Source organism: Sus scrofa, chromosome 13 (genome assembly GCF_000003025.6).
Source record: "Sus scrofa isolate TJ Tabasco breed Duroc chromosome 13, Sscrofa11.1, whole genome shotgun sequence".
NCBI classification, from domain to species: domain Eukaryota; kingdom Metazoa; phylum Chordata; class Mammalia; order Artiodactyla; family Suidae; genus Sus; species Sus scrofa.
The window spans coordinates 135,611,384-135,636,257 of NC_010455.5; the positions used below are offsets into that span (position 1 = coordinate 135,611,384).

Here is a 24,874-nt window from a genome sequence, read left to right on the forward strand (position 1 = left end):
GTGTAATAACAAAAGTACCAAATGAAGCGTAAGGACAGGGATTCTAGTCCTTACTCTGCCTATAATTAGCATTCCTTGTAAGAGTCATTTCCCAGTGGGCCTCAATTTCATCTGTGAAATGGGGTGATTAGCTTAGATCTCTAAGGAGCTTGCTGTACCAGTTTCCTAAGACTGTAGGACACAGTCCCTGCTTCAGCTGCTGACAGGTCCCATTTCTATTGGCCTGATCCCCTACTCAACCTGTGCGCGCACCCCCAGCCTCCTCCTGGTGAGCCTTTTCAAGGGCACATACTCAGCGCCTTGCACTCACTAGTGTGGATCAGTCAGAGCACTGAGAAGTACCCTGATCATATATAACCAGGCTGCTACAGCCCAAATGGGGGTCACATGGCTGGGCTCAGGATTCCTGGTTGTGACAGGCCTTTCTCAGGACCAAGCTTCCCATGTTACAGATGACAGTATAGTCAGATTCCTTCTACTTCGCAAGTAATTTATTCCTCTAGATGCTTATAAAATTTCCCTGATGTTGTAATTGACAGGATATACCTGTTCCTAACACCTGTGGGCCCTTTTCATCTGGAGACAAGCATTTTTTCAAACTGGAAATTTTTGATTATTTCTGTAATTATTTCCTCATTGTCTTCTCCTTATATTCATGGATCTGCCCTCTGAGCCTCTCATCTATTCCCTCATTATTTGTCCCTTTGTTTTGAATTTTGATTTCTTCAACTTGCTCTTCCAGAAATCTAGTTCTCAACACTATCACACCATCCTTATATTTTCTTCTGTCAAACTTAAAACTCAAATTTTTATTCTAGTTCCTCCCAACCCTAATACACACAAGTTGTGTCATTTTGTACTTGTTATTCAGAAGTAGTACTGTCTTTAGCTCACTCAAGGCACCTGGGCTCCTATTCATTAAGAAACATTTGCTGAGCCCATTCCAGGTAGAGATACTGCACTGAACACAAGTTAAAATCCTGGCTCTCCTGGACCCAACACCTGTTACAGGTGGGGTTTTCTTTACTTTCCTTGCCTGGTTACTGGGCTTCCTCAAGTGCTCTTTTTGGCCTAGCCCTGGCTACCTTGAGCCACATGTAGTCACAAACCCAGGGTTGGAGGCCCAGACTGTATTTACAGACCAGCACTGCACTGACAAGGATGGGCTGTCAGCAACCCCAGCTCCTCCCCAGCCAGGAACATTCAGTTGGCCCCAATGTGTGTACACAGACACACATACACACGCGCACACACACACCCTAGATCTAGCCTCCTTGCTGTTCCTTGTACCCACCTACCTCGAAGGAAATGATCTCCTGTATCTGTCTTCTTCTCTGGAGAGCCTGGCAGAGTCCGTGGACCTCGCCTACATGGACTGGGCAGCCACTCCATTAGAAGAGGTGGGGGAATGGAAGTTGAGTGCCCTCAGGCTGCTGCCACCTGCACCCAGAGACTGATAATCAGTCCACATCAGCATGAGTGATGTTCATGAAGGGGGCACTTGAGACCTCAGCACACGACTGGAAAGGTCTCTCAGCCATGAGGTCACCAAGACTTTGAGGATAACCAAGAGGTTTCTATAAGTTTTTATTAGAAAAACTTCTGCCACTCCCTCCCTAACTTTCCACTCCTCCTGAGTAGCCCCAAGGCCACACCTCTTCCACTTCCTTCCTTCCGTGACAACTTGCCTTTCCCAGAGGGAACTTCTCTGGAGAAGCAGCACTGGCACCCAAAGCTCAGCTGGATTTTAGAGCAGAAGCTATTAAGTGGAGCCTCCAACATAAGCACCTGAGTTAAATAACAGCTTCCCTCTGAGTGCTGAAGAGTGGGGCAGTCAGGGATGGGAACAGCTGTCATCTGGAGGAAATGGCAATTGCTCCTGCCACTATATGTCGTCATGAGCACAAGCAGAAGGAAAAGCAGACTAGGAGGTGCTGGTGGAATGGGAACTGAGAGCTTTCAAATGCACCTGCCACGTGGCCCCGCTCAAGATCCCCAGGGCCTTGGATGTTCAGTGGGGCCATTTCAAAATGATCATCTGAGCCCACACCCTTCACTCCCCTCTTGATGCTTCCTGAACAGACCAAAGAAATATAAAAATGGGAAAAATCGACATCAATACTGGAGACCAGGGATCACCCAGAAACTCTGAGGAATTTCTAGGAGAAAGTGCACTTGGGCCCAGAGTGAGAGGGCTTCCTGCGTGCCCAGCCTCTCCTTTGTCTTCATTTCTAAATGTGAAGGCTGACATCACTGTTAATGTTGTAGGATCCTCGAGCAAACCTCTGAATGAAACTTTAGAACTGACATTGCTGTCCTTTTAAATAAATGAAGGAACAGTTTGGTCCATTTGTAATGGAAATTAGGCGAAAGGAAGCAGTGACTGGGGTTAGCACAGGTCTACACTGTTGCCTCGGGGAAGAAATGAGTTATGAAATGGAAGCCAGATACTGGCTTCAGGGGCTCAGGGGCTCACTTACATGACCTGCATCCCCACCCAGCTCCCTCGGGTGAGTGAGCAACGGCAGTGCTAGGAGCATCTACATCCTGGACTATAACTTTGAAGCAGAAGAGGAGGGGAAAAGCTAGCATTTAAGAATTATTAGAGCACCACATTAGAGAGAATAAAGGACTCATGAAATGCTCTACTGGCTTTAGCCTCTTGATAGCCTAAAATGTCTGTCTCATGGCAATTAAAAGAATCCAAAAGTCTGATCTAGAGATAGGGGATCTTCAAATATGGAAGATTCTAACACAGACAGGACTGTGATTGCCTAATCAATATCAATCTCAACAAAAGAAAGTTTGAAAAAGAATGGATTAGAGTGATCACACATCACTGAATATTTCCTGTAGACCAGGGTTAAGTCCAGAAGCCAATCCAGGACCCATGGAAGAATCCAAGCAGTATTATAGGCAGCTTATTATTTCAAGGCAGTGGCATCTCGGGAGACTGTGTATCTTCAAGGCCTTCATAAAAATGTATCTGAGACACTCAAACAGCAAGTCTACTCAAATAAGCTTCCCAGGCAGCTTTTCTGTACTTCTCGGCTGCTTCCAGACGATTAGCTGACATTAAAATGCCCCGACCCACGATGATGATATCAGAACCTCGTTTGCCGATGACTTCCTGTGGGCTGTTGTACTGCTGGCCCAGATTATCACCTACAAAAACACAAACATTTACTGTAACACAGAAAAAGAGAAAACCTGTCACATGACTCTTCTGAAAAGTAACCTGATTGAAATAAAAATATGCTTGTGCTGGCCACTGCCCTTCTACAAAGCTAGTGATTAAAAGCAGATGAAGAGACTCCTAGGATTAGCCAGACCTCCACAGTGGAGACAGAGGCTAACCAATTCCTTTTTTTTTTCAATTTAGTTTAATTTTTATTTTATATTGGAGTATATTTGACTTACAATGTTAGTTTCAGATGTATAGCAAGGAGATTCAGTTATACATAACCATTCTTTCAGACTCTTTTCCTTTTACAGAATATTGAGTAAGCACCCCTGTGCTATATATGCAGCAGATCCTTGTTGGTGATTTTATATATAGTAGTGTGTATGTGTTAATCCCAAACTCCAACTTTATCCTTTCCCTCCATGGCTCCCCTTTGGCAACCACAAGTTTGTTTTCAAAATCTGTGAATCTGTTTCTGTTTTGTAAATAGGTCCCTTTTTGGGGGGGGGGGCGGTTGCTACGCACACGACATATGGAAGTTCCTAGGCCTGGGACTGAACATGTACCACAGCGATGACCTGAGTGAGTCACAGTAGTGAAAATGCCAGATGAGGTCTTGCGCTATTGTAAATAGCACTGCAGTGAACACCGAGGTGCACGTGTCTTTTTGAATGATAGTTTTCTCTGGTTAGATGGAGAGAGATGGCTGGATCATACGGTAGTTCTACTTTTAGTCTTTTAAGGAACCTCCATACTGTTCTCTACAGTGATTGTACCAACTTACATTCCCACCAATAGTATAAGACAGTGTCCTTTTCTTCACATCTTTTTCAGCATTTACTGTATGTAGACTTTTTTTTTTTTTTTTTTAAGGGCTGCACCTGTGGCATATGGAGGTTCCCAGGCAAGGGTTGAATTGGAGCTGCAGCTGCTGGCCTATGCCACAGCCACAGCAATGCCAGATCTGAGTCATGTTTGCAACTTACACTGCAGCTTGTGGCAACACCGGATCCTTAACCCACTGAGTGAGGCCAGGGATCAAACCCACATCTTCATGGATACTAGTTGGATTTGTTTCTCTTGAGCCACAATGGGAACTCCTATTGTTTGCAGGCTTTTTGATGATGGCCATTCTGACCAGTGTGAAGTGATACCTCACTATAATTCTGATTTGCATTTCTCTAATAGTGATGTTGGACATCTTTTTATGTACTTTGGGCCACTGGTATGTCTTTGAAGAAATTTCTATATTTTGGATATTAATCTCTTGTCGGTCACTTCATTTGCAAAGATTTTCTCCCATTTGTGGGTTGTCTTTTTGTTTTGTTGGTTTCTTTTGCAGTGCAAGAGCTTTTAAAGGTTTAATTAGGTCTCACTTGTGTACTTACACTCTAGAAGGTGGGTCCAAAAAGATATTGCTGCGATTTATGTCATAGAGTGTTCTGCCTATGTTTTCCTAAAAAACTATAGGAGTTTTATAGTATCCAGCCTAACCTTTAAAGTCTTTAAATCATTTTTAGTTTTTTTTTTTTGTTGTTCATGGTGTTAGAGAATGCTATAATTTCATTCTTTTAACGTGGAGCTGTCTAGTTTTCCCAGCACTACTTATTGAAGAGACTGTCTTTTCTCCATTGAATATTCTTGCCTCCTCTATTGTAGATTATTTGACCACAGGTGCATGGGTTTATTCCGGGCTTTCTATCCCATTCCGCCGATCTATACTTCTGTTTCTATGCCAGTACCATACTGTTTCGATGACTAGCTTTGCAGTATTAGGTCAGGGAACCTGATTTCTTCAGCTCCATTTTTTTTCCCCTCAGGATTGCTTTGGCTATTCAGTGTCTTTTGTGTTCCCATACAAATTTTAAAAGTTTTTGTTCTAGTTTTGTGAAAAATGACTTTGGTAATTTGATAGAGATTGCACTGGACCTGCAGATTGCCTGGGGTAGTATAGTCATTTTGACAATACTGATTCTTCCAATTCAAAAGCATGGTATATCTTTTCATATGTTTGTATTATCTCTGATTTCTTTCATCAACATCTTAGAGTTTTCAGAATACAGACAAGTCTTTTACCTCCTTAGAAATGTTTGTTCTTAGGTATTTTATTGTTTTTAATGCAATGGTAAATTTAATTAGTTCCTTAATTTCTCTTTCACCTTTCACTTTTATAGAAATGCAGGAGATTTCTGTGTATTAATTTTGTATCCTGCAACTTTGCACATTGATGAGCTTTAGATGTTTGCAGTAGCATCTTCGGGATTTTCTACATAGAGTATCATGTCGTCTGCAAACACTGACAGCTGTACTTCTTTTTCCATTTGGATTCCTTTGATTTCTTTTGCTTCTCTAACTGTCGTGGCTAGGATGTCCAAAACTATGTTGAATGGAAGTAGCAAGAGAGGACATCATTGTCTTGTTCCCCATCTGAGAGGAAATGCTTTCAGCTTTTCATCACTGAGAATGATGTTAGCTGTGGGTTTGTCATATAGGGCCTTTATTATGTTGAGGTAGGTTCTCAATATGCCCACTTTCTGGAGAGTTTTTATTGTAAATGAGTGTTGAAGTTTGCCAGAAGTTTTTTTCTGTGTCTACTGAGATGATCATGGATTTTTATCCCTCAGTTGGATGTGGTGTATGTATATCACATTTATTTGATTTGTGGATACTGAAAAACTCTTGCATCCCTGGGATAAATCCCACTTGATCCTGGTGTATGATCCTTTTACTGTATTGTTAGATTCAGTTTGCTAGTATTTTGTTGAGGATTTTGCATCTATGTTCTTCAGTGATGTTGGCCTGTAACTAACTTCTTTTCAGTGTCCAATTTTAGAGCATGCATAGTTTAACAGTATCAAAAAACAGAAATAAATCTCCTGTTGCCAAAAAAAGTTCAATACCAAATAAATAAAACTGCCTCACAATTAAAGACAATTTTAGCATACATCTTAGAATCACTGTGACACGCTGTTGGTAAAGTCCTCACAAGGCATCTAACCCGACCACGTACGTGAACCTTCTGCCACAACTCCATCAAGTGCTTAGATTATGTATAAACCCATATCCTTAATTCTGGCTTTCTGTTCTTTAAAAAAGAAATGTACCAAGGTGTAACTGACATATAAAATTAGTTTTAGGTGTACATCATGATTTAGTATTTGTGTACATTATGAACTGACCATCACCATAAGACTAGTTAACATCCATCATCTTGCATAATCACAAAAATTTTTTGTGAAAAAAGTTTTAGCAGCTTTTAAATATGTGGTATGGTTTTATTAACAATGTTGGTATGCTGTACATTACATCCCCATGACTTAACTTATAACTGGAAGTCTGTACCTTTGACTCCCTTGACCCACTCCATCCACCCTTACCCAATGACTGGCAACAATCAATCGGTTTTCTGTACCTACAAGCTTTTTTTTTGTTTGTTTGCTTTCTGCTTTTGTTCTAGGTTATCCATGATAAGTACAATCATATGGTATTTGTCTTTCTCTGATTTATTTCACTTAGCATAACCTCAAGGGCACCCATCCATACTGTCACAAATGGCAAGGTTTCTTTCTCTTTTTTTAATAGCTAAGTAATAGTCCGTTGTATATATAGACCACATATTTTCTATCCCTTAGAAATGGACACTTAGATTGTTTCCATATCTCGTTATTGTAAATAATGCTACAATGAACAGTGTGGTGAAGATACCTCTTTAAGTTAGCATTTCTGTTTTCTTTGAATAAATATCCAGAAGTAGAATTGCTCAATCATACGCTAATTCTATTTTTAATTTTTTGAGGAACTTACTATCTTCTGTAGGAGTTAACCAATTTATTCTCACCAAAGGAGCACAAGGATTCCCTTTCTCTGCATCCTCACCAACACTTGTTATTTCTTCTATTTCTTTTTGATAGTGGGCATCCTTATTTTGTTTCCAATCATAGGTGAAAATCTTTAATAGTAGTCACTCTAATAGGTGTAAAGTGGTATCTCATTGTGATTTTGATGGTGTGTGTGTGTGTGTGTGTCTCTTTAGGGCTGCATCCATAGCATATAGAGGTTCCCAGGCTAGGGGCTAATCGGAGCTGTAGCCACCAGCCTATGCCACAGCCCACAGCAACACCAGATCCTTAACCCACTAAGTGAGGCCAGGGATGGAACCCACAAATTTATGGTTCCTAGTTGGATTCGTTTCCACTGTGCCAAGATGGGAGCTCCTGATTTTGATTTTGATTTCCCTGATGATTACTGATGTTGGGCATCTCTTCATGTGCTGGTTGGCCATTTGTACATACTTGGAAAAATGTCTATTAAAATCTTTTGCCCATTTTCTTAATCTGATTTTTTTTTTTTTGTTATTGAGCTGTATGAGTTCTTTATATATTTTAGATTACTAACCCCTTATAAGACATATGATTGCATATATCTTCTACTATTCAGTAAGCTGCCGTTTAATTTTGTTAATGGCTTCGTTTGCTATGTGGAAGCTTTTTAGTTTTTTATTTTTGCTTTTCTTGTTTGGAGTCTGGTTCAAAAATGACTGCCAAGACCTATGTCAAGGAGCTTACCATCTATGTTTTATTTTAGTAATTTTATGGTTTCAGGTCTTATGTTCAAGTCTTTAATCCATTTTGAATTAATTTTTTTATACAGTGTAAGATAGTGGTTCAGTTTCATTCTTTTGCATGGGGCTGACCAGTCTTCCTAACACTATTTTATTGAAGAGATCCTAACCCATTATATTCTTGGGCTCTTTTGTCAATAACTGACCATATATGTGTGGGTTAATTTCTGGGCTATTCTGCTCCATTGATCTATGTGTCTTTTTAATGCAAATACCATGCTGTTTGGATTACAGTAGTTTTGAAATCTAGTTTGAAATCAGGGAGTGTGAGCTCTCCAACTTTGTTGTTCTTTCTCCAGATTACTTTGGTTATTTGGCAGCTTTAGCGATTTTAAAGAAATTTTAGGATTGTGTGTGTTCTATTTCTGTGAAAAATGCCATTGGAATGTTGAAAGGGATTGCACTGAATTTGTAGATTGCTTTGGGTAACAGACATTTTTACAATATTAATTCTAATATATAAGCACAAAAGAGCTTCCCTTTTATCTGTATCTTCAATTTTGTTCATAAATGTCTTTGGTCTTACAGTTTTCAGTGCACAGGTCTTTCACCTCCTTGGTTAAGCTTATTTGTAGGTATCTTTTTGATTCAACTGTAAATGATATTTTCTTAATTTCTTTTTCTGATTGTTAATATACGTAAAATGCTACAGATTTTGCATATTAACTTTGTATCCTGTAACTTAATTGAATTTGTATATTAGTTCTGATAGGTTTTTTTTAGTCTGTAGGGTTTCCTATATGTAATAAAAGCATGTCATCTGCAACTAGTGACAGTTTTACTTCCTTTCTAGTTTGAATGCTTTTTGTTTCTTTTTCTTGACTAATTGCTCTGGCTAGGATCTCCAACACCAACCTGAGTAAAAAGTGACAAAAGCGGGCATTATTGTTTTGTTCTGAGAGGAAAAGCTTTCAGCTTTTTCAGTACCATGTTATTACCTGTGGTCATATATGGCCTTTATTATGTTGGGATAAGTTCACTCTATATCTACCCTGTTGAGTCTTTATCATAAATGGATGTTGAAGTTTGTAAAATACTTTTTCAGCATCTATTGAGTCTGTTTCTCCTTCCATTGTGCCTTGCTTTCTTTCTTTAGTGGCATGTTTTGATTTCTTTCTCTTCATCTTCTGTGCCTCTATTATAGGATTTTGCTTTGTGGTTACCATTTGGCTTACATGTAACAACGTGTATTTGTAACAGTATTTTAAGTTGATAGCAACTTAAATTTGACTGCATTCTAAAGCTCTACATTTCTGTTTTTGATGTCACCTTTTATACCTTTTTGTCTTGTGTATCCCTTAACTAATTATTGTAATTATTATAATAACTTTTGAATTTTTTTTTTCTTTTTATGGCTGCACTTGCTGCATATATGGAAGTTCCCAGGCTGGAGTCAAATTGGAGCTGTAGCTGCAGGCCTACACCATAGCCACAGCAACATGAGACCCGAGCTGCATCTGTTGCCTATGCTACAGCTTACAGCAACACCAGACCCTTAACCCACTGAGTGAGGCCAGGCATTGAACTGCATTGTCATGGATACTAGTCTGGTTGTTAACCTGCTGAGCCCACAACAGGAACTCCACAATAACTTCTTACTACTTAAAGTGGTTACTCTATTTTTACCTTTTCAGTGAGATTTATTCTTCCCTGTGTTTTCTTTTTATTAATTAGCACCCTTTCCTTTCAGCTTAAAGAAGTCCCTTTTTAACATTTCTTGTAAGGCTGGTTCAGTGATGATGAACTCTAAGCTTTTGCTGATCTGGAAAATTTTTTCCTTCAATTATGAATGTGCTATACAAGAGTTCTTTCTTTCAAGTTTTCCTTTTAGCACTTGGGATACATACGCCACTCCTCTCTGGCTTGCAAAGTTTCTGCTGAAAAATCTGCTGGTAGTTTCAAGGAAGTTCTCTTGAACCTAACAAGTTGTTTTTCTTTTGCTACTTTTAAGATTTTCTCCTTGTCTTGAACTTTTGCTGTTTCAATTATAATTGGGTTCGTGTCATTTGGAACACTCTGGGTTTCCTGCAACTGGATGTCTGTTTCCTTCCCCAGGGTTGGGAAGTTTTCAGTCATCATTTCATCAAGTAAGTTTTCTACCCCTTTCTCTCTCCTTTTGGGAATCCAACAGTGAGTACGTCAGTCTGTTTGATGGGTCCCATAAGTCCTTTAAGCTATCTTGACCTTTTTCATTCTTTCTTGGTTTTGCTACCCAGATTGAGTAAGTTCCATTGCCTTGTCTTCAGGCTTCTTTCTTTGCTTCAGCTAGTTGGCTACTGAAACCCTCTACTGTATTTTTCACTTCAGTTACTGTATTCCTCAGCTCTGTGACTTCTATTCAATACATATATTTCCTATGTTGAAGCTGAGTTCAGGGAGCATCTTTATGACCATTACTTTGAACTCTATTGGGTAAATTACTTATCTCCATTTCATTAAGGTTTTCCCCTGAGAGTTTTATCTTATTCTTCCATTTGGAACATAAGGCCTCTCTTTCTTCATTTTGTTTTATTAGATGAAAGAACCCTCTCCCCATTTTGGAAGAAGTGGCCTCATGTAGGAGATGCACTTTCTTTCAACCCTACCCTAGTTCCTGCTTGTTTCTTAAATCTTTTTAATTGTTCAAGTAGTCTATTATATTTGTAATGGCTCCCAGCAGTTGGGAGTTTGCCAAGACTTGTCGATGTCCGAAAGGAGAGGGTCTCAGTCAGCTCCTAGGTTCACAGTGACTATACTCGGAACCTCAGGCATCAGCTTTTGAAGTATGCAAATACATACAGTCCTGGGGACAGCAAGCATAAACCCCACTGGCCACCAGGTATAAATTCTTTTCTGGGCAATGACGGCAAGCTGTAAGGAGACAGGGAGAGGGCAAGGATAGTCTCTACCAGCTTAGGTTCCTGGAGAACAGCTCCATAGGCCCCAAGTATGTGCTAAAACTGAAGCCTCAGGCTAAAGCTTCGGGACAAGCAAATAAAATAAGCCTCTTTGACACAAAGACCAGGGTTGCATTTCACTGTGCTGTCTGTGCAGTGCCCTGGGGTGGGAGCCTGCCAAGAATTGTCAGATTTTACAGTACCATGGGACCCAGGAAAGCAACAGCCCCACCCCCGGGCCAAAACCATTAGAGCCAGATGATCAAGGGGTTGCCCCTGGGTGGCAGCCACCAAAACTGGGGCAACAGACATGTGAGAGGCCTCCCTTCCAGAAGATACTGGCACTTTGGAGTGCAGCAGAGGGTCAACAAAAAGTAACAATGCCCTCTGAAAAAGATTCAACAGTTTGCCCTTTGATGTGTGTTTAATTAAAGGCCTGCCCCTCAGGCTGCAGCTTTGATGACTAGCTCAGTCTTTAACAGCAAGACTGAACTCCTGGCTCTGTTGCTGCTCTTGCTGTGCCCTAGGGTGGTGGCTATTTAAGAACTCTCTCCATAGGTTATTTTAGCGGGACCTGCAAGTGTAAGCCCTATTGGCCACCAAACCCAGCCCTGGGGGTAGCTGCATAAACCAGGGTGCCAGGCCAGGGGGTAAGTTTCTTTGTGGGAGATATCAGGTAGCTGGAGTGAGGCAAAGGGAGAGCACAATGATTATAGCCACGGGTTTTGACTTCCGCCCTGACTGTGCATCTCCATAGCAGGGGTAGAGATTAGGTGAGGTTGTGTCCCAGCCTCTCCTACCAACTTCAACATGGTTTTCTTCTCATTTGCCTGACGTGTAGTCAGTGCTCAGCCAGCCTTTAGGTTTTTTTTCCCAGAGGAAACTGCTCCACAATAGCTGTAGACTTTGTGGGAGGAGGGAAGATTAGGATCTTCCTATGTTGCCGTCTTGAACCAGAACCCCACTTTTTCCTCCTTTTAAAATTCTACTGTTCCAGGAGGCCTCTTAAATGGCTTATCGTTCAAATCCAAGATGTTTTAAAAATTCTTCAAAGCCTAGATCCTAAACTGTACTATATAATCAAAAATTGTAGAGGCTTCCAATGAACATTAATAATTGGCAAAGAGTACTTAACTCTGCCAAAATATGGTTATTAAGTGGTTTATACCCATTTTCATTTAAGCCTCTCAACAACCCCTATGAGGTTCAATAGTCCCCTCATTTTATAGATCAAGAAAATGAGCCCAAAAAAGAAGGGAACTGACTTGTCCAAGGATACTGTAAGGGCCAGGAATCCAAATCCACCTGACTCATAAAATGTTTAGCTCAAATGTAGAGTTTTTATGAAGTTGTCGAGTCATTCTGCTAGGGTCTACTCTGTTGCATGTAAAACTTGAAACTTGAGAGATGGAACCAAAACTTCCAATATTCTTAAAGTACTCAATGAAAAGTACCCCCCCACACAGTAATATCTTCCTTTTAAAAATATAACCATACTTATATCATTTATATAACTAGTTCCTTTAAGGCTCGTAAGTATCCAATAATTCTTTAATTTAGGTTTTTTTTTTTTTTTAAGCAAGGTTTACCAAAGCTATACTATCAATTGCTATGTTCACAGAAATACCAACTCTTACATCTGCTCCTATACAGTGTATTATCCATTCTGTCAACATCTGTGTAAGTATTTACAGAGCCCTTGTGATGCACAGGGTACTGTGCTAGAGGCTATGCATTCTTCAGAAAGAACTCTCATCCTCAAGGAGTTTCCAGCCTAGTAGAGTATTCCAGAAATATGCTACATGTGCAAAAATACACACAAGGCTGTTCAGTTTGTAAATATCCAAATGCATCAGTTTGTAAATATCCAAATGCATCAACAAGGGAATGATTAAACATATTATGGCCCAAGTGTAACTAGAATACAGTAGAGAGTTGTTACGAGGTAACTCTAGATGTGGAAACCTAACATAACTGCACATATACAAAACATCTTCCATATTCTATGAAGCAAGGTTGTTTTCATCTTAAATCATTTTTGCTGAGGATCAAAATGTTCACAGTTCTTAAGAGGGATAGAATAAACTCCCAAAACTGTGATAAGCAAGGTTTCTTGTACAATAACCAATTCAGGAACAATGTTTCCAGGTCATCATTTCTTCCCCATTCAAAACCAAAGCAGCTTTATCTTATCCTATCACAGCACATTTAATAACTAGATCACTCCCTTATTGACTAGAGACTATCATTGAGAAAATCTACACTGTTTTCTGGCCACTGCAACTGCAGTCAGATAAGCTTGGGAACATGACAGAACTCTCCACACTGAGAGCCACATTAAACATTAGTATTTTAAAGGCTTTGAAAAGTCTAACAAAGAAACAAATGTCTGATTTTGTTAAGCCTAAGACATTCCTCCTTGAGCATAGAACATTTTTTTGGCAGTATATTCAGAACATCAGTAGGGAAACACTTTTAACTAAAATTATTAGTTTCTGGGCATATTTCAACAAAAAGTAACTCTATAGATTTCCATCCTAAAATTAGACTGGCAGCTATGTTGCATATCTAGGTTTTGCTTTTTCCTTGCTGACTTTGGTAAGACTTGGAAAAAGAAGTATTTTGGGAGAACCATGACCAATGAATAGATTTACCTCCTGCTTCTAATTGAACTCCTGGAGTCAAGTGGAGAAATTCTGGTTTCATGCTTACTCGGGAGCCAGAAATAAAACCAACCACAAATTCAGAATGCTCCTCAGCCATTCTCACCTAAATGGAATATAACATAGATTATATGAAAGGAGTTAATCAGGAGTTAATCACATAAAGAAACTTTGCTATTTTATAGATGCCTTTTTTCATTTCACATTAAACTCATACCTAAAACTGGCAATCTTAGATATGAATCTATATACTTGTTCCATTAAGGCCCTGAAATAACTCCTTTTCCCCCTTTCCCAAAACCATACACTAAAAAACACTAAAAATCCTATACAATGTGCATCTAAAACTGAGATGCTGCATGGTTACTTATTTATAATAATGCTTGGGGACTCACCTACTTCCAAAAAGGATATGAGTGGTACTCTAGAATACATTCATAACAGTATGAAACTACACTGTTACCTCATATTCATAGAAGTTTCTGTAGAAGAGGTGCCTGACCTTCTAATTTGGATTTTTTCTGAGGCCCAGATGGTTCCATTCTTGCCACTAAGTACTACCACCTAGCAACAAGCAATGTATTGTCCTTGAACCAGGTCCAGAATACCAAATATGGACCCTCTGCTATGAGAGTTGGGAAATCACAGACATTCATGGTCAATTATGGTCAATAGAGGGGTGGGGTTGAAACCTGGCCCTAGGGCCATGGGAGTTCTTCACCGTTCCACAGTCTTTGAGATAATATGAGAACATGAATTCCCATGTACAAATTAAAATTCATTAAAATAAAAATTCCCATTGCTTTAAAAAGTAAATAGTCTTTAAAGTATCTGTAAAGGTAATCCTTCCATCTTTGCAGATAATATTCAACTATGAAACCTGCCCAGAGGAGAATGTGAAGAGGAGCTTTTTAACGAGATGATTAGCCATCCATCTCTCATTTTGTTCTGGCGTATGGGGTGGGAGCTGGGTATTAACATGTATGGGCTTCTAAGAACCTTTAATAATGAGGAGTTACTGGAGGATACCATGTGTCTGGACTCTAGTTAAGAGCTCTCCCATACACTGCCAATCAATGTCAAAGACTGCAAAAGCTAAACCACTTCCTGTGGGCCGCTGTCATGACAATGAGCATCCCTAGGGGCCTGCGGAAGAGTCCAAGCAACCGCATGTCTGGGAAAATCCTCCTATAGGTTAACGGCCAGGTAAGCACAGAGAGATGTTTATCTGACCCACTATCTGTATATCTCTTGGAGTATATAATTCAAATCTCTTTGGTACCCACTACAAGATAGAAAATACTATATTAATTATCAGGGAATCCTAGCTAACTAGTATGAATATACTGCCATACTAACAGCAGCTGATTTTATTTTTGGCAGGGATTCCATAGTCCTCAAATTAAGATATTTTCTGCCCCTATAACATGCAGTGTTGGCCTTGGCCTTCTCTCATCCCAGTCCTTCTCCTCTGTCACTTACTGCTGCCTCAGTGTAGCTCCCAGTGGCCAAGGAGCCAGCAGAACTCATTTCTGCAATGAGCAAGCAGGCCCGGTGCAGGGGCAGGCCGACTTCTCGCAGGCCTTTCACAACTCCCGAGCCTGGCACCACATGAGCATTTACTATATCTGCCCAGGAAGCTATTTTAAAGACACCACCTAAGAAGGGGGAAAAAAAAGACATTTGTCAATTTTCAAATAAAAACCTGTAACTTTTTACCCACCTAAACAACTACAAGAGGAAAATAATTTCCTAGCAACATGCTAATGAAATAGTGAAACACTTGAAGAATTTTAGTGATTAGCAATGACCTATTGTGAAAAAATTTATCTGTTAACCTTGCTAGCTAGTTAAAAGAGATCATGAGGAAGAAAAAAATCTTGCAATTTCTGTAGTCTACTAGCAAAACTGATTAGACTTTTTCCTTGCAGGCTGACACTTGTGACCACCAATAAAATTTACCTGCATACTGCTTTTTTACTGTGTTTCCTATATCTGCAAACTTCCGGTCTTCAAATATTAAGAACTCGTGGCGTTTTGCCAGAGTAGTTAACTCCTTCATTACATCGGGAGTAAAATCATTCAAAATATCTACGTGAGTCTTGAGCATGCAATTGGAAAGGGACTCCAATGAAGATAGGTGTTTGTGGAGGTCACTGTAATTCCTCTGAAGATGAAAAACTTTCATCCTGTAGGGAATCTCTCAAGCAATTTTACCATCTCTCAAATCTTCTGCTTGTTCTTAGGTCTCTCTGACTCCTCAAATTTCAAAAAGCAATTATAAGCATTTTAAAAGCAGACAACAATAACCCGAGAGATTTCTGCAAGAACTATATACAAATCTGTAGAAATTCTTGTATAAATCTTTCAATAGTTGAGATCTTAAGCACATGAAGAAAGTTAATTACAGACAAATCTATCCTAAAGAAATAGTTTGAGTAGACATTACTTAAAAAAAATTACCTCAAAAGATACTTTTAACTTTTAAATAACACAAAATGTCTGTTGTAAGGTTAAGTGAAAAGAACATTATAGATTCACATGAGAACTTAATTCCTTACTCATTCTTCTATGCAAATTTTTTTCAAGTAACATATGTTCTACCTTGAGTTCCTATTTAACATAAATTTTTTAAAAGACGTGTATCAACAGATGTAAGACTGTAAGATTTATTTTTAGCAGAAAAACATTACCTTTCCTTTTTTCCTATACCTGAAATGTTCACTTTTTAAATATTCAGAACTCACTGTGTTCTGCCAGGACCAACACCTGTCATTTCTGCCTGCCTAGAACCCAAGCCCCCTTCTTCTGGCATAAGCATACTCATTTTCTTTAGGGGAACTACTCCTGACTAGACCTCAGGGTTCTAAAAGTTTATGGAGTTAATAGCCTCTGATCACCAGGGCTGGGGCATACCACCCAGGAGAGGTAATAAAGGTATTCTGTGCCCTAGGTGTGAGTGATGATTGCTTGGGTGCAGGCATGAGGACTGTGCCTACCTATCTGTGAAAGCACTCAAGAGAGAAGAAAGCACAGGTGAGACATTGAGAGAAAGTAAGCTCAAAAGATAGTACTTGGGCTCCTAGACCCAACCAGGCTTGACAGATTGTTCTACAGCTGGAGTATCAGTGATGTAAGCCAACAAATACATTTTCTTTTTTTCTTCAGCCAGTCTAAGCTGAATTTCTGATTCTTGATGGTTCATGAGTAACACTTACCTGCATACTGCTTTTTTACTGTGTTTCCTATATCTGCAAACTTCCGGTCTTCAAATATTAAGAACTCGTGGCGTTTCGCCAGAGTAGTTAACTCCTTCATCACATCGGGAGTAAAATCATTCAAAATATCTACGTGAGTCTTGAGCATGCAGATGCTCGGTCCTAAAGCATCTGCTAGCTGCAACAGCTCTCGGGACTCTGAAATATCAGCAGACAGACACAGATTGGTCTCCTTCTTTTGCATGAGCCTGAGGAGCTTCGAAGCAACTGGGTGGATCCCAGGCAGCTCTGCACGTGTACCAAAGCTTAGTTCTTTGGGTGCTTTCTTTGCAGAAGGGAGGGAACCATTATGATTAGCTACCACAAAAACATTCTCCTGAATAAATCTCTTTACTCTCTCAACCATCTCAGCATCAATTTTCTTCTGTTGCTCAAGGATCTCCAGCATGTTGGACAATGTACACACTGAGTGGAGACGAATCCCGTGTGCCTGCAACTTGTCCCTGCCTCCTTGCTCTCTGTCCAGCACCACTATGGCATCAGTGACCTTCAAGCCCTCCTTCTGAAGAACCTCAACAGTTTCCAAGATACTAGATCCACTGGTAACAACATCTTCAATGATCAAACAGGTTTCTCCTGGATTAACAGCCCCTTCTATAAGACGCTTGGTACCTAGAAAAGAAAAAATTATGTTGATTCCATTTAAAAGTTATAATTTCAGCCGACTCAAGGTGTATCTTGCAGTATAAATTTGGCATGTATTTATGAAAAAGGTGGGTCACCTAAATCATATTGTATGATCATCTACTTTGGAACTACTATAGATTTCTGATGAATCGACCATGTGCCATGATTACAGTTTTGTTCAGCATCTCTGTATTTTAAAATTGTCAAGTTACATATACAGAATATTTATAGTAAAACTATCAAATTATTTAACTATAAATAAACATTACTCAATGTGTTTATGATCAAAATATCAAATACGGGGTTTCTTAAGGTTCCTTTTTCCATTAACAATTTCATGATTCAAAATCAGCCAAACAACTGGCCTTTTGAGAATTATAAACTCGGGAGGGAAAATATTCAACAACCATTTAGATCAATCACTATAACCTTATAAATTATTTAATATATAAATAACAATAGATAATTACTCCAACCCCCCCCACTACAGACTATTTTCAGATAATCTACAAATTATAATAATGCAGGCTGTAGACTACATAGACTCATATATTTAGAGACTTATTTGTCTATTTTCCACTACCAAATTTGCCTTATTTTGAAACAAATAGAATGAGTGGGCATTTTGCCCACTTTTTGAGCTTTTCCACAGGTCCCCTCTTTGCTCTTCCCCATTCTTTTCCCCTTAATCCTTTCCTTCCCTTGAAGAACTGGTAAGTTCAAGTGAATCAGCTTAGACCAGAACAAAGAACTTCAAGTATCTAGAGGTGTAGTTAAAAATTAATGATCTTATTCTAAGAAATATAATACAGAAATAGAAATAGTTTCCTTATGGCAAGGATTCATATACATAAACACTGTGCCATTAAGCAGCAAAAATATTTTTCTGATTTTTTTCATAGTGTAAAAACTAGACAAAATAGTGTAACAAACCCCCACAAATATAGGACCTCACCACTTATGGGCAATCTTGTTTCAGCTATAACTCCACTCCCACTCTCCCCCTATAATTTTTAGAAGCAAATTTCAGATAACATACAACTTCATAAAAATTTTTCAAATGCATCTGTAAAAAGGTCTCTTTTTCAAAAACAAAACGCTATGAAACCAACATAAAACAATACCAAAAAACCCATTAATTCCTTTATATCCTCAAATATGAAGTCAGTGGCAATATTTTTAGACTGATTTAGTTTTAAAGCAGCCTACAGGTTTAAAACACCCACCTGATAACCTACTGCTATGGAGCCATTAAAAAAAAAAAAAATCTCCATTTAGAATTTCACGTGGCATTTATATTGCTTTAATTCATGCAATTTAAATATAGGAATTCCCAGAGCTCCTGCTGTGGCTCAGGAGGTTAAAAACCCGACTAGTATCCATGAGGATGTGGGTTCAATCCCTGGCCTCACTCAGTTAGTTAAAGATCTGGCGTTGCCGAGAGCTATGACATAGTCACCAATGTGGCTCGGATCCAGCTCTGCTGCAGCTGTGGCATAGGCAGGCAGCTGCAGCTCCAATTTGACCCCTAGCCTGCGAACTTCCATATGCTGCAGGTGCGGCCCTAAAAAGTAAAAATAAATACAGGAGTTCCCAGTGTGGTGCAATGGATTAAGAATCTGACTGCAGGAGTTCCTGCTGTGGTCGAATGGGATTGGTGGCTTCTCTGGAGCACTGGAATGCAGGTTTGACCCTCAGCCCACCACTGTGGGTTAAGAATCCAGTGTTGTCAGAGCTGCAGCTCAGATTCAATCCATGACCCAGGAATGTCCGTATGCTGCAGGTGCAGCCATTAAAAATAATTTTTTAAATAAATGAATACACTGGAAAAGCCATACTCTTAAAACATTCAGCTGATGAGGGAGGTGCTGATAAAAATTTGGGGTTTCATAAATTTGGTGCACAAAATAGCACTTTTTTTCCATTGCCTAATTAATATAAAGCATTTCACCCATAGATGCTAAGGAAAGGAAGGTGATTTATAACAACAGTCAACAAACTCCATAGGCCATTACAACTCAAAGGACTTATGAAGAATATTAGGTAAGTATGAAAATCACTGCCTACAAGAAGAAAACCTTCTAAAAGTATCAGGTTACATAACAACTTAATGCTTATACTATTTTTACTTTACCATAATCCTTTGCTTCTTTCCTTCTAATAAGCATTGGAATTTGGTTGGTTGAACAGATAACTGTAGCCAATGGTAAAGCTGTGTAAGGTACTCCACACACAGTATCAAAATTGATCCCTGCATTTTGGGCAGTTTGGAATAAAATTTCAGCAACCTGTAAAAAAACAAACATATAAACTATTATTATTACAAGTTTAAGTTGTGTATAAATCATGTATAAAAGGGCAGTAACAACCCAGCAGAGGACAGTCTCAACGTGATCAGAAAAATTTAAGAGCTTTTTTGTTAAACTGCCCTCAACACAAATACGAGATTACAAACATAAAAACACAAGACTTAACTTAGACTCAGGGCTGCTCTGAGGGCAGAACGGAATACGGAATACGTTAGAAAAGGGTTTGATGTTGACCTTGAAGACTAAGGATGAGCCCCTAGGCTTTACAGTTTCCCTAAGCAATTCTTTATGCTTTGTCTAAAACTTTTATTACTGGCTACTTTTATTTTCCTGAAGTCTTCAATCAAGAAATTGCACAAGAGAAATTAACAATCACATTTACACTGCATCAAAAATACCTACAAATAAATTTAACCAAGGAAGTGAAGACCTGTACACTAAAAACTGTAATACATTGATTTAAAAAAAACAAAACCTGAAAATGATAGAAGGATATTTTGTATGGATTATAATTAGATTGTTAAAATGCCCATACTACACAAAGCAATCTACAGATTCAATGCAACCGCTAGCAAAATTCCAATGGCATTTTTCACATAAGTAGAACAAAATGATCCTAAAATTAGTACAGAAACAGAAAAGACCCCAGACAGCCAAAACAATCTTGAGAAAAAAGAACCAAGCTGGAGGCATCAGATTCTCTGATTTCAAACTGTATTACAAAGCTACAGTAATCAAAATAGTACAGTACAAGCATTTAAATAACAGAGACCCTAAAAACAAAGCCAAGCCTATGTCCAATTTATTTACGACAAAGGAGCCAAGAATACACAACGGGAAAGGACAATCTCTTCAAAAAACAGCGTTGGTAAAACTGGTCAGCCATATGCAAAAGAATGAAGCTGGACCACTATCTTACACCATACACAAAAATTAACTTCAATGGATTACACTTGAATGTAAGACCTGAAAACATAAAATTCCTATGCAATATATACAAATATTGAGCCATTATCTTTACATCTGAAATTAATGTCAATTTTATCTCAATTTTAAAAGTTAATGGAAGAATATATATTGAAATGTTTTTTCTTAAGTTCTCATAAATAAAGAGCCTATTGTGTGAAGTACTAGTTGATAATATCCTTTTCCACATAAATCACCAGATTTTAACGCTAGGATGCATACTCCCACCCAACACCATCTTTATTATTATTATTTTTTTGCTTTGCTTTTTAGGGCCACACCCATGGCACATGGAGGTTCCAGACTAGAGGTCCAATCTGAGCTACAGCTGCCGGCCTACACCACAGCCACAGCAACGCCAGATCCGAGCCATATCTGTGACCCACTCCACAGCTCACGGCAATGCCAGATCCTTTAGCCAATGAGCAGGGCCAGGGATCGAACCCGCATCCTCATGGATCCTAGTCAGGTTCATTAACCACTGAGCCACGAAGGCCACTCACCACCTTATTTTAAAAAGAAGGAAAAGCAAAGTGTTGCTCAGTGAACTACATCAGAGTCTTCACAATTATCTGCCCCTCTATTTCTAAAATTTGTGAATATTTTAAATTTATGAATATTTTTCTAGAATGTTGAAAAAATTAACATATTAGAACTGTTATGGAGTTCCCCTTGTGGCTCAGCAGGTTAAGAAACCAACTAGTATCCATGAGGATGCAGGTTCTATCCCTGGCCTTGGTCAGTGGGTTAAGGACCCAGTGTTGCACAAGCTGTGGTACAGGTCACAGATGTGGCTCAGATCTGGCACTTCTGTGACTGTGGTGTAGGCCAGCAGCTGCAGTTCTGATTCAAAGCCCTATCCTGGGAATTCCACATGCTATAGTTGTCGTCCTAAAAAAAATTTTTTTTAAAAACCAACTAAACCAACAATGGGATCCAAATACCATTTGATATTCAATATGTGCCATTTAAAAACAAAAAACATGGTGTTCGCCTGTGACATAGCAGATTAAGATCTGGTATTATCACTATAGTGGCTTGGGTCACTGCTGTGGTGTGGATTTGATCCCTGGCCAAGGAACTTCCACATGCCACAGAACCAGTCTAAATAAATAAATAAATAAAACGAACCATGAAATGAACTATGAAAGTCGGAAAAACTTACTTTTATGAACTCATATTTTCATCCCATTGTCTCCAAAGATTTTATTCTAATGCATCTACCTATGCTTGAAAAACGTCCACTTATTTTTGCTTTTTAGGCCCACACCTGTAGATATGGAAGCTCCCAGGCTAGGGGTCAAATCAGAGCTACAGCTGCTGCCCTATGCCACAGCCACAGCCACACGGGATCCTTAATCCACTGAATGGGACCAGGGATTGAACCCACATCCTCATGGATACCAGTTGGGTTTGTTAACACTGAGCCATAATGGGAACTCCTCACTGATCATTCTATGATACTTCTCCACAACAAAAATGTATATAAACTAAAATTTAAAATTATAAATTGAAAAACAATTATTTCCTGTGGAGACAGGATTAAGATGGTGGAGTAGCACTGGAGCTCACCTCTCATGAAAACAACAAAATTACAATCAACTACTGAACAATGTTCAACAAAATGGACTGAAAACTATCAAAAAAGATATCCTACTCCAGAAGACAAAAAGGAGGCCACACTGAGATGGTAGAAGGGGCAATTACATGATATAAGCAACCCCATACCTGCCGGGTGGGTGGCCCACAGACTGGAAAGTAACTATATCACAGAGGCTCACCCACAGGAGTGAGAGTTCCAAGCCCCACATCAGGTTCCCACACCTGGGGATCTAGCATTGGGAGGAGGAGCCCCTGGAGCATTTGGCATTGAGGGCCAGGTGCTCCTTGGGGCTGGGGGAAATGGAGACTTCACTCTTGAAAGGCACACACAGGCTTTCGGGTGCACTGGGTCCTAGCGCAAAGCAGAGACTCCATAGGAGACTGGGTCAGACCTGCCTGCAGCTCATGGAAGATCTCCTGGGAAAACAGGTGACTGTGGCTCATTGTGGAGGAGGGACATTGGAGGCAAAGGTCTCGGGGAGAAACATCAGCGTGTACCTCTCTAGATATGGCCATTTTGGGAAAATCTGGTTCTACCCATCAGGGTTGAGAAGCCCCAGGCCAAACAACAAACTAGTGGGAACACAGCCCCACTCATCAGCAAACAGGCTGCCTAAAGACAGCTCCTCCCCTCAGGCACACAGCTACCTCTAATCATACCTAGAGACAAAGCCCCACCCATCAGAGGGAGGAGAATCAACTCCACCTACCAGTAGGCAGGCACCAGTCCTCCCACAAGGAAGCCTGTAGCAAGCCCCCATACCAACTTTAGCCACCCACAAAGGGGGCAGACATCAGAAGCGAGAGGATACAACCCTATTGTCTGCAAAAAGGAGACAACACTAAAAACCTATGCAAAATGAAAGGGCAGAGAATTATGACTCAGCTAAAGGAACAAGAAAAAAACCCAGAAAAACAAATAATCTGGAGATTACCAACCTCCACAAAAAAGACTATACTAATGATAGTAAAGATGATTCAAGATCTTGGAAATAAACTGGTGGCAAAGAAAAAACTGCAAAAAAACACCAACACGTGGAGACTAAACAACCAATGGATCACTGAAGAAAAATCAAAGAGGAAATTAAAAAATACTTAGAAGTGAGGAGTTCCTGTCATGCCTCAGTAGTAATGAACCCAACTAGTATCCACGAGGATGTGGGTTTGATCCCCAGCCTTGCTCAGTGGGTTATGGATCTGTGGGATATGTGACCTGTGGTGTAGGTTGCAAATGCGACTCAGATCTGGCATTGCTCTGGTTGTGGTGTGGGCCGGCAGCTGCAGCTCTGATTCCATCCCTAGCCTGGGAACTTCCACATGCCACAGGTGTTGCCCTAAAAAAGCAAAAGTCAAACAAACCTAGAAGCAATGTCAACAAAGACACAACAATCCCAGACCTGTGGGATGCAGCAAAAGCAGTACTAAGATGGAAATTTATAGCAATACAAGCCTACCTCAGAAAACAAGAAAAAGCTAAAATAAACAACCTGACTTTACACCCAAAGCAACTACAGAAAGAATAGACAAAACCCAAAGTTAGCAGAAGGAAAGAAATCAGAAAGATCAGAGCAGAAATCAATGAAATAGAAATGAAGAAAACCATAGAAAAGATCAATGAAACTAAATGCATGTTCTTTGAAAAGATCAACAAAATTGATAAACCCTTAGCCAGAGTCATCAAGAAAAAGAGAGGACTCAAAGCAATAAAATTAGAAATGAAAAACGAGAAGTTACAACAGACATCACAGAAATACAAAGGATCATAAGAGACTGGTACAAGTAACTATATGCCAATAAAACGGACAACCTAGAAGAAATGGACCAATTCTTAGAGAAGTACAATCTTCCAAGACTAAACCAAGATGACATAGGAAAGATGAATGGACCAATTATAAGTAATGAAATTGAAACCGTGATTAAAAAACAGACAAAAGTCCAGGACCAGATGGCTTCACAGGTGAATTCTATCAAAAATTTGGGGGAGTTCCCGTCGTGGCGCAGTGGTTAACGAATCCGACTAGGAACCATGAGGTTGCGGGTTCGGTCCCTGCCCTTGCTCAGTGGGTTAACGATCCGGCATTGCCGTGAGCTGTGGTGTAGGTTGCAGATGCGGCTCGGATCCTGCGTTGCTGTGGCTCTGGCGTAGGCCGGTGGCTACAGCTCCGATTAGACCCCTGGCCTGGGAACCTCCATATGCTGCGGGAGTGGCCCAAGAAATAGCTAAAAAAAGACAAAAAAAAAAAAAAATTGGTAAAGAATTAACACCTAATCTTTTGAAATGATTCCAAAAAATTGCAGAGTGAGGAGGGAATGGGATGGATTAGGAGCCTGGGTTTAGTAGATGAAGCTGTTTCATTTGGAGTGGATGGGCAATGGGATCCTGCTATATAGCAGAGGGAACTATGTATCTAATTACTTGTGATGGAACATGGTGGAAGATAATGTGAGAAAAACATATATGTATGACTGTCAATTTCCTGTACAGCAGAAATTGTAAATCAATCATAATAAAAATTAAAAAAAAAAACCACAGAGGAAGGAATACTATCAAACTCATTCTTGTGAGGCCACCATCACCTTGCTACCAAAACCAAACAATGATACCACAAAAAAAAAAAAAAAAAAAATTACAGGCCACTATCACTGATGAACATAGATGCAAAAATCTTCAACAAAATACTAGCAAACCAAATTGAGCAATACATTAAAAGGATTGTATACCATGATCAAGTGGGATTTATCCCAGGA

General features: G+C 39.6%; 1 protein-coding gene across 1 annotated transcript in view; it reads right to left on the reverse strand.

Annotated features, from left to right (window-relative positions):
* Positions 474–24,874, reverse strand: part of UMPS (uridine monophosphate synthetase) — a 38,800-nt gene continuing 14,399 nt past the window's right edge. Inside the window, exons 2-6 of the mRNA XM_021071253.1 lie at positions 19,384–19,537; positions 16,563–17,234; positions 14,827–15,002; positions 13,336–13,450; positions 474–3,165 (exon numbers count right to left, since the gene is read on the reverse strand). Of these exons, the coding sequence (XP_020926912.1) occupies positions 2,996–3,165; positions 13,336–13,450; positions 14,827–15,002; positions 16,563–17,234; positions 19,384–19,537 (1,287 nt within the window). The 3' untranslated portion in view covers positions 474–2,995. The remainder of the gene's footprint in view (positions 3,166–13,335; positions 13,451–14,826; positions 15,003–16,562; positions 17,235–19,383; positions 19,538–24,874) is intronic.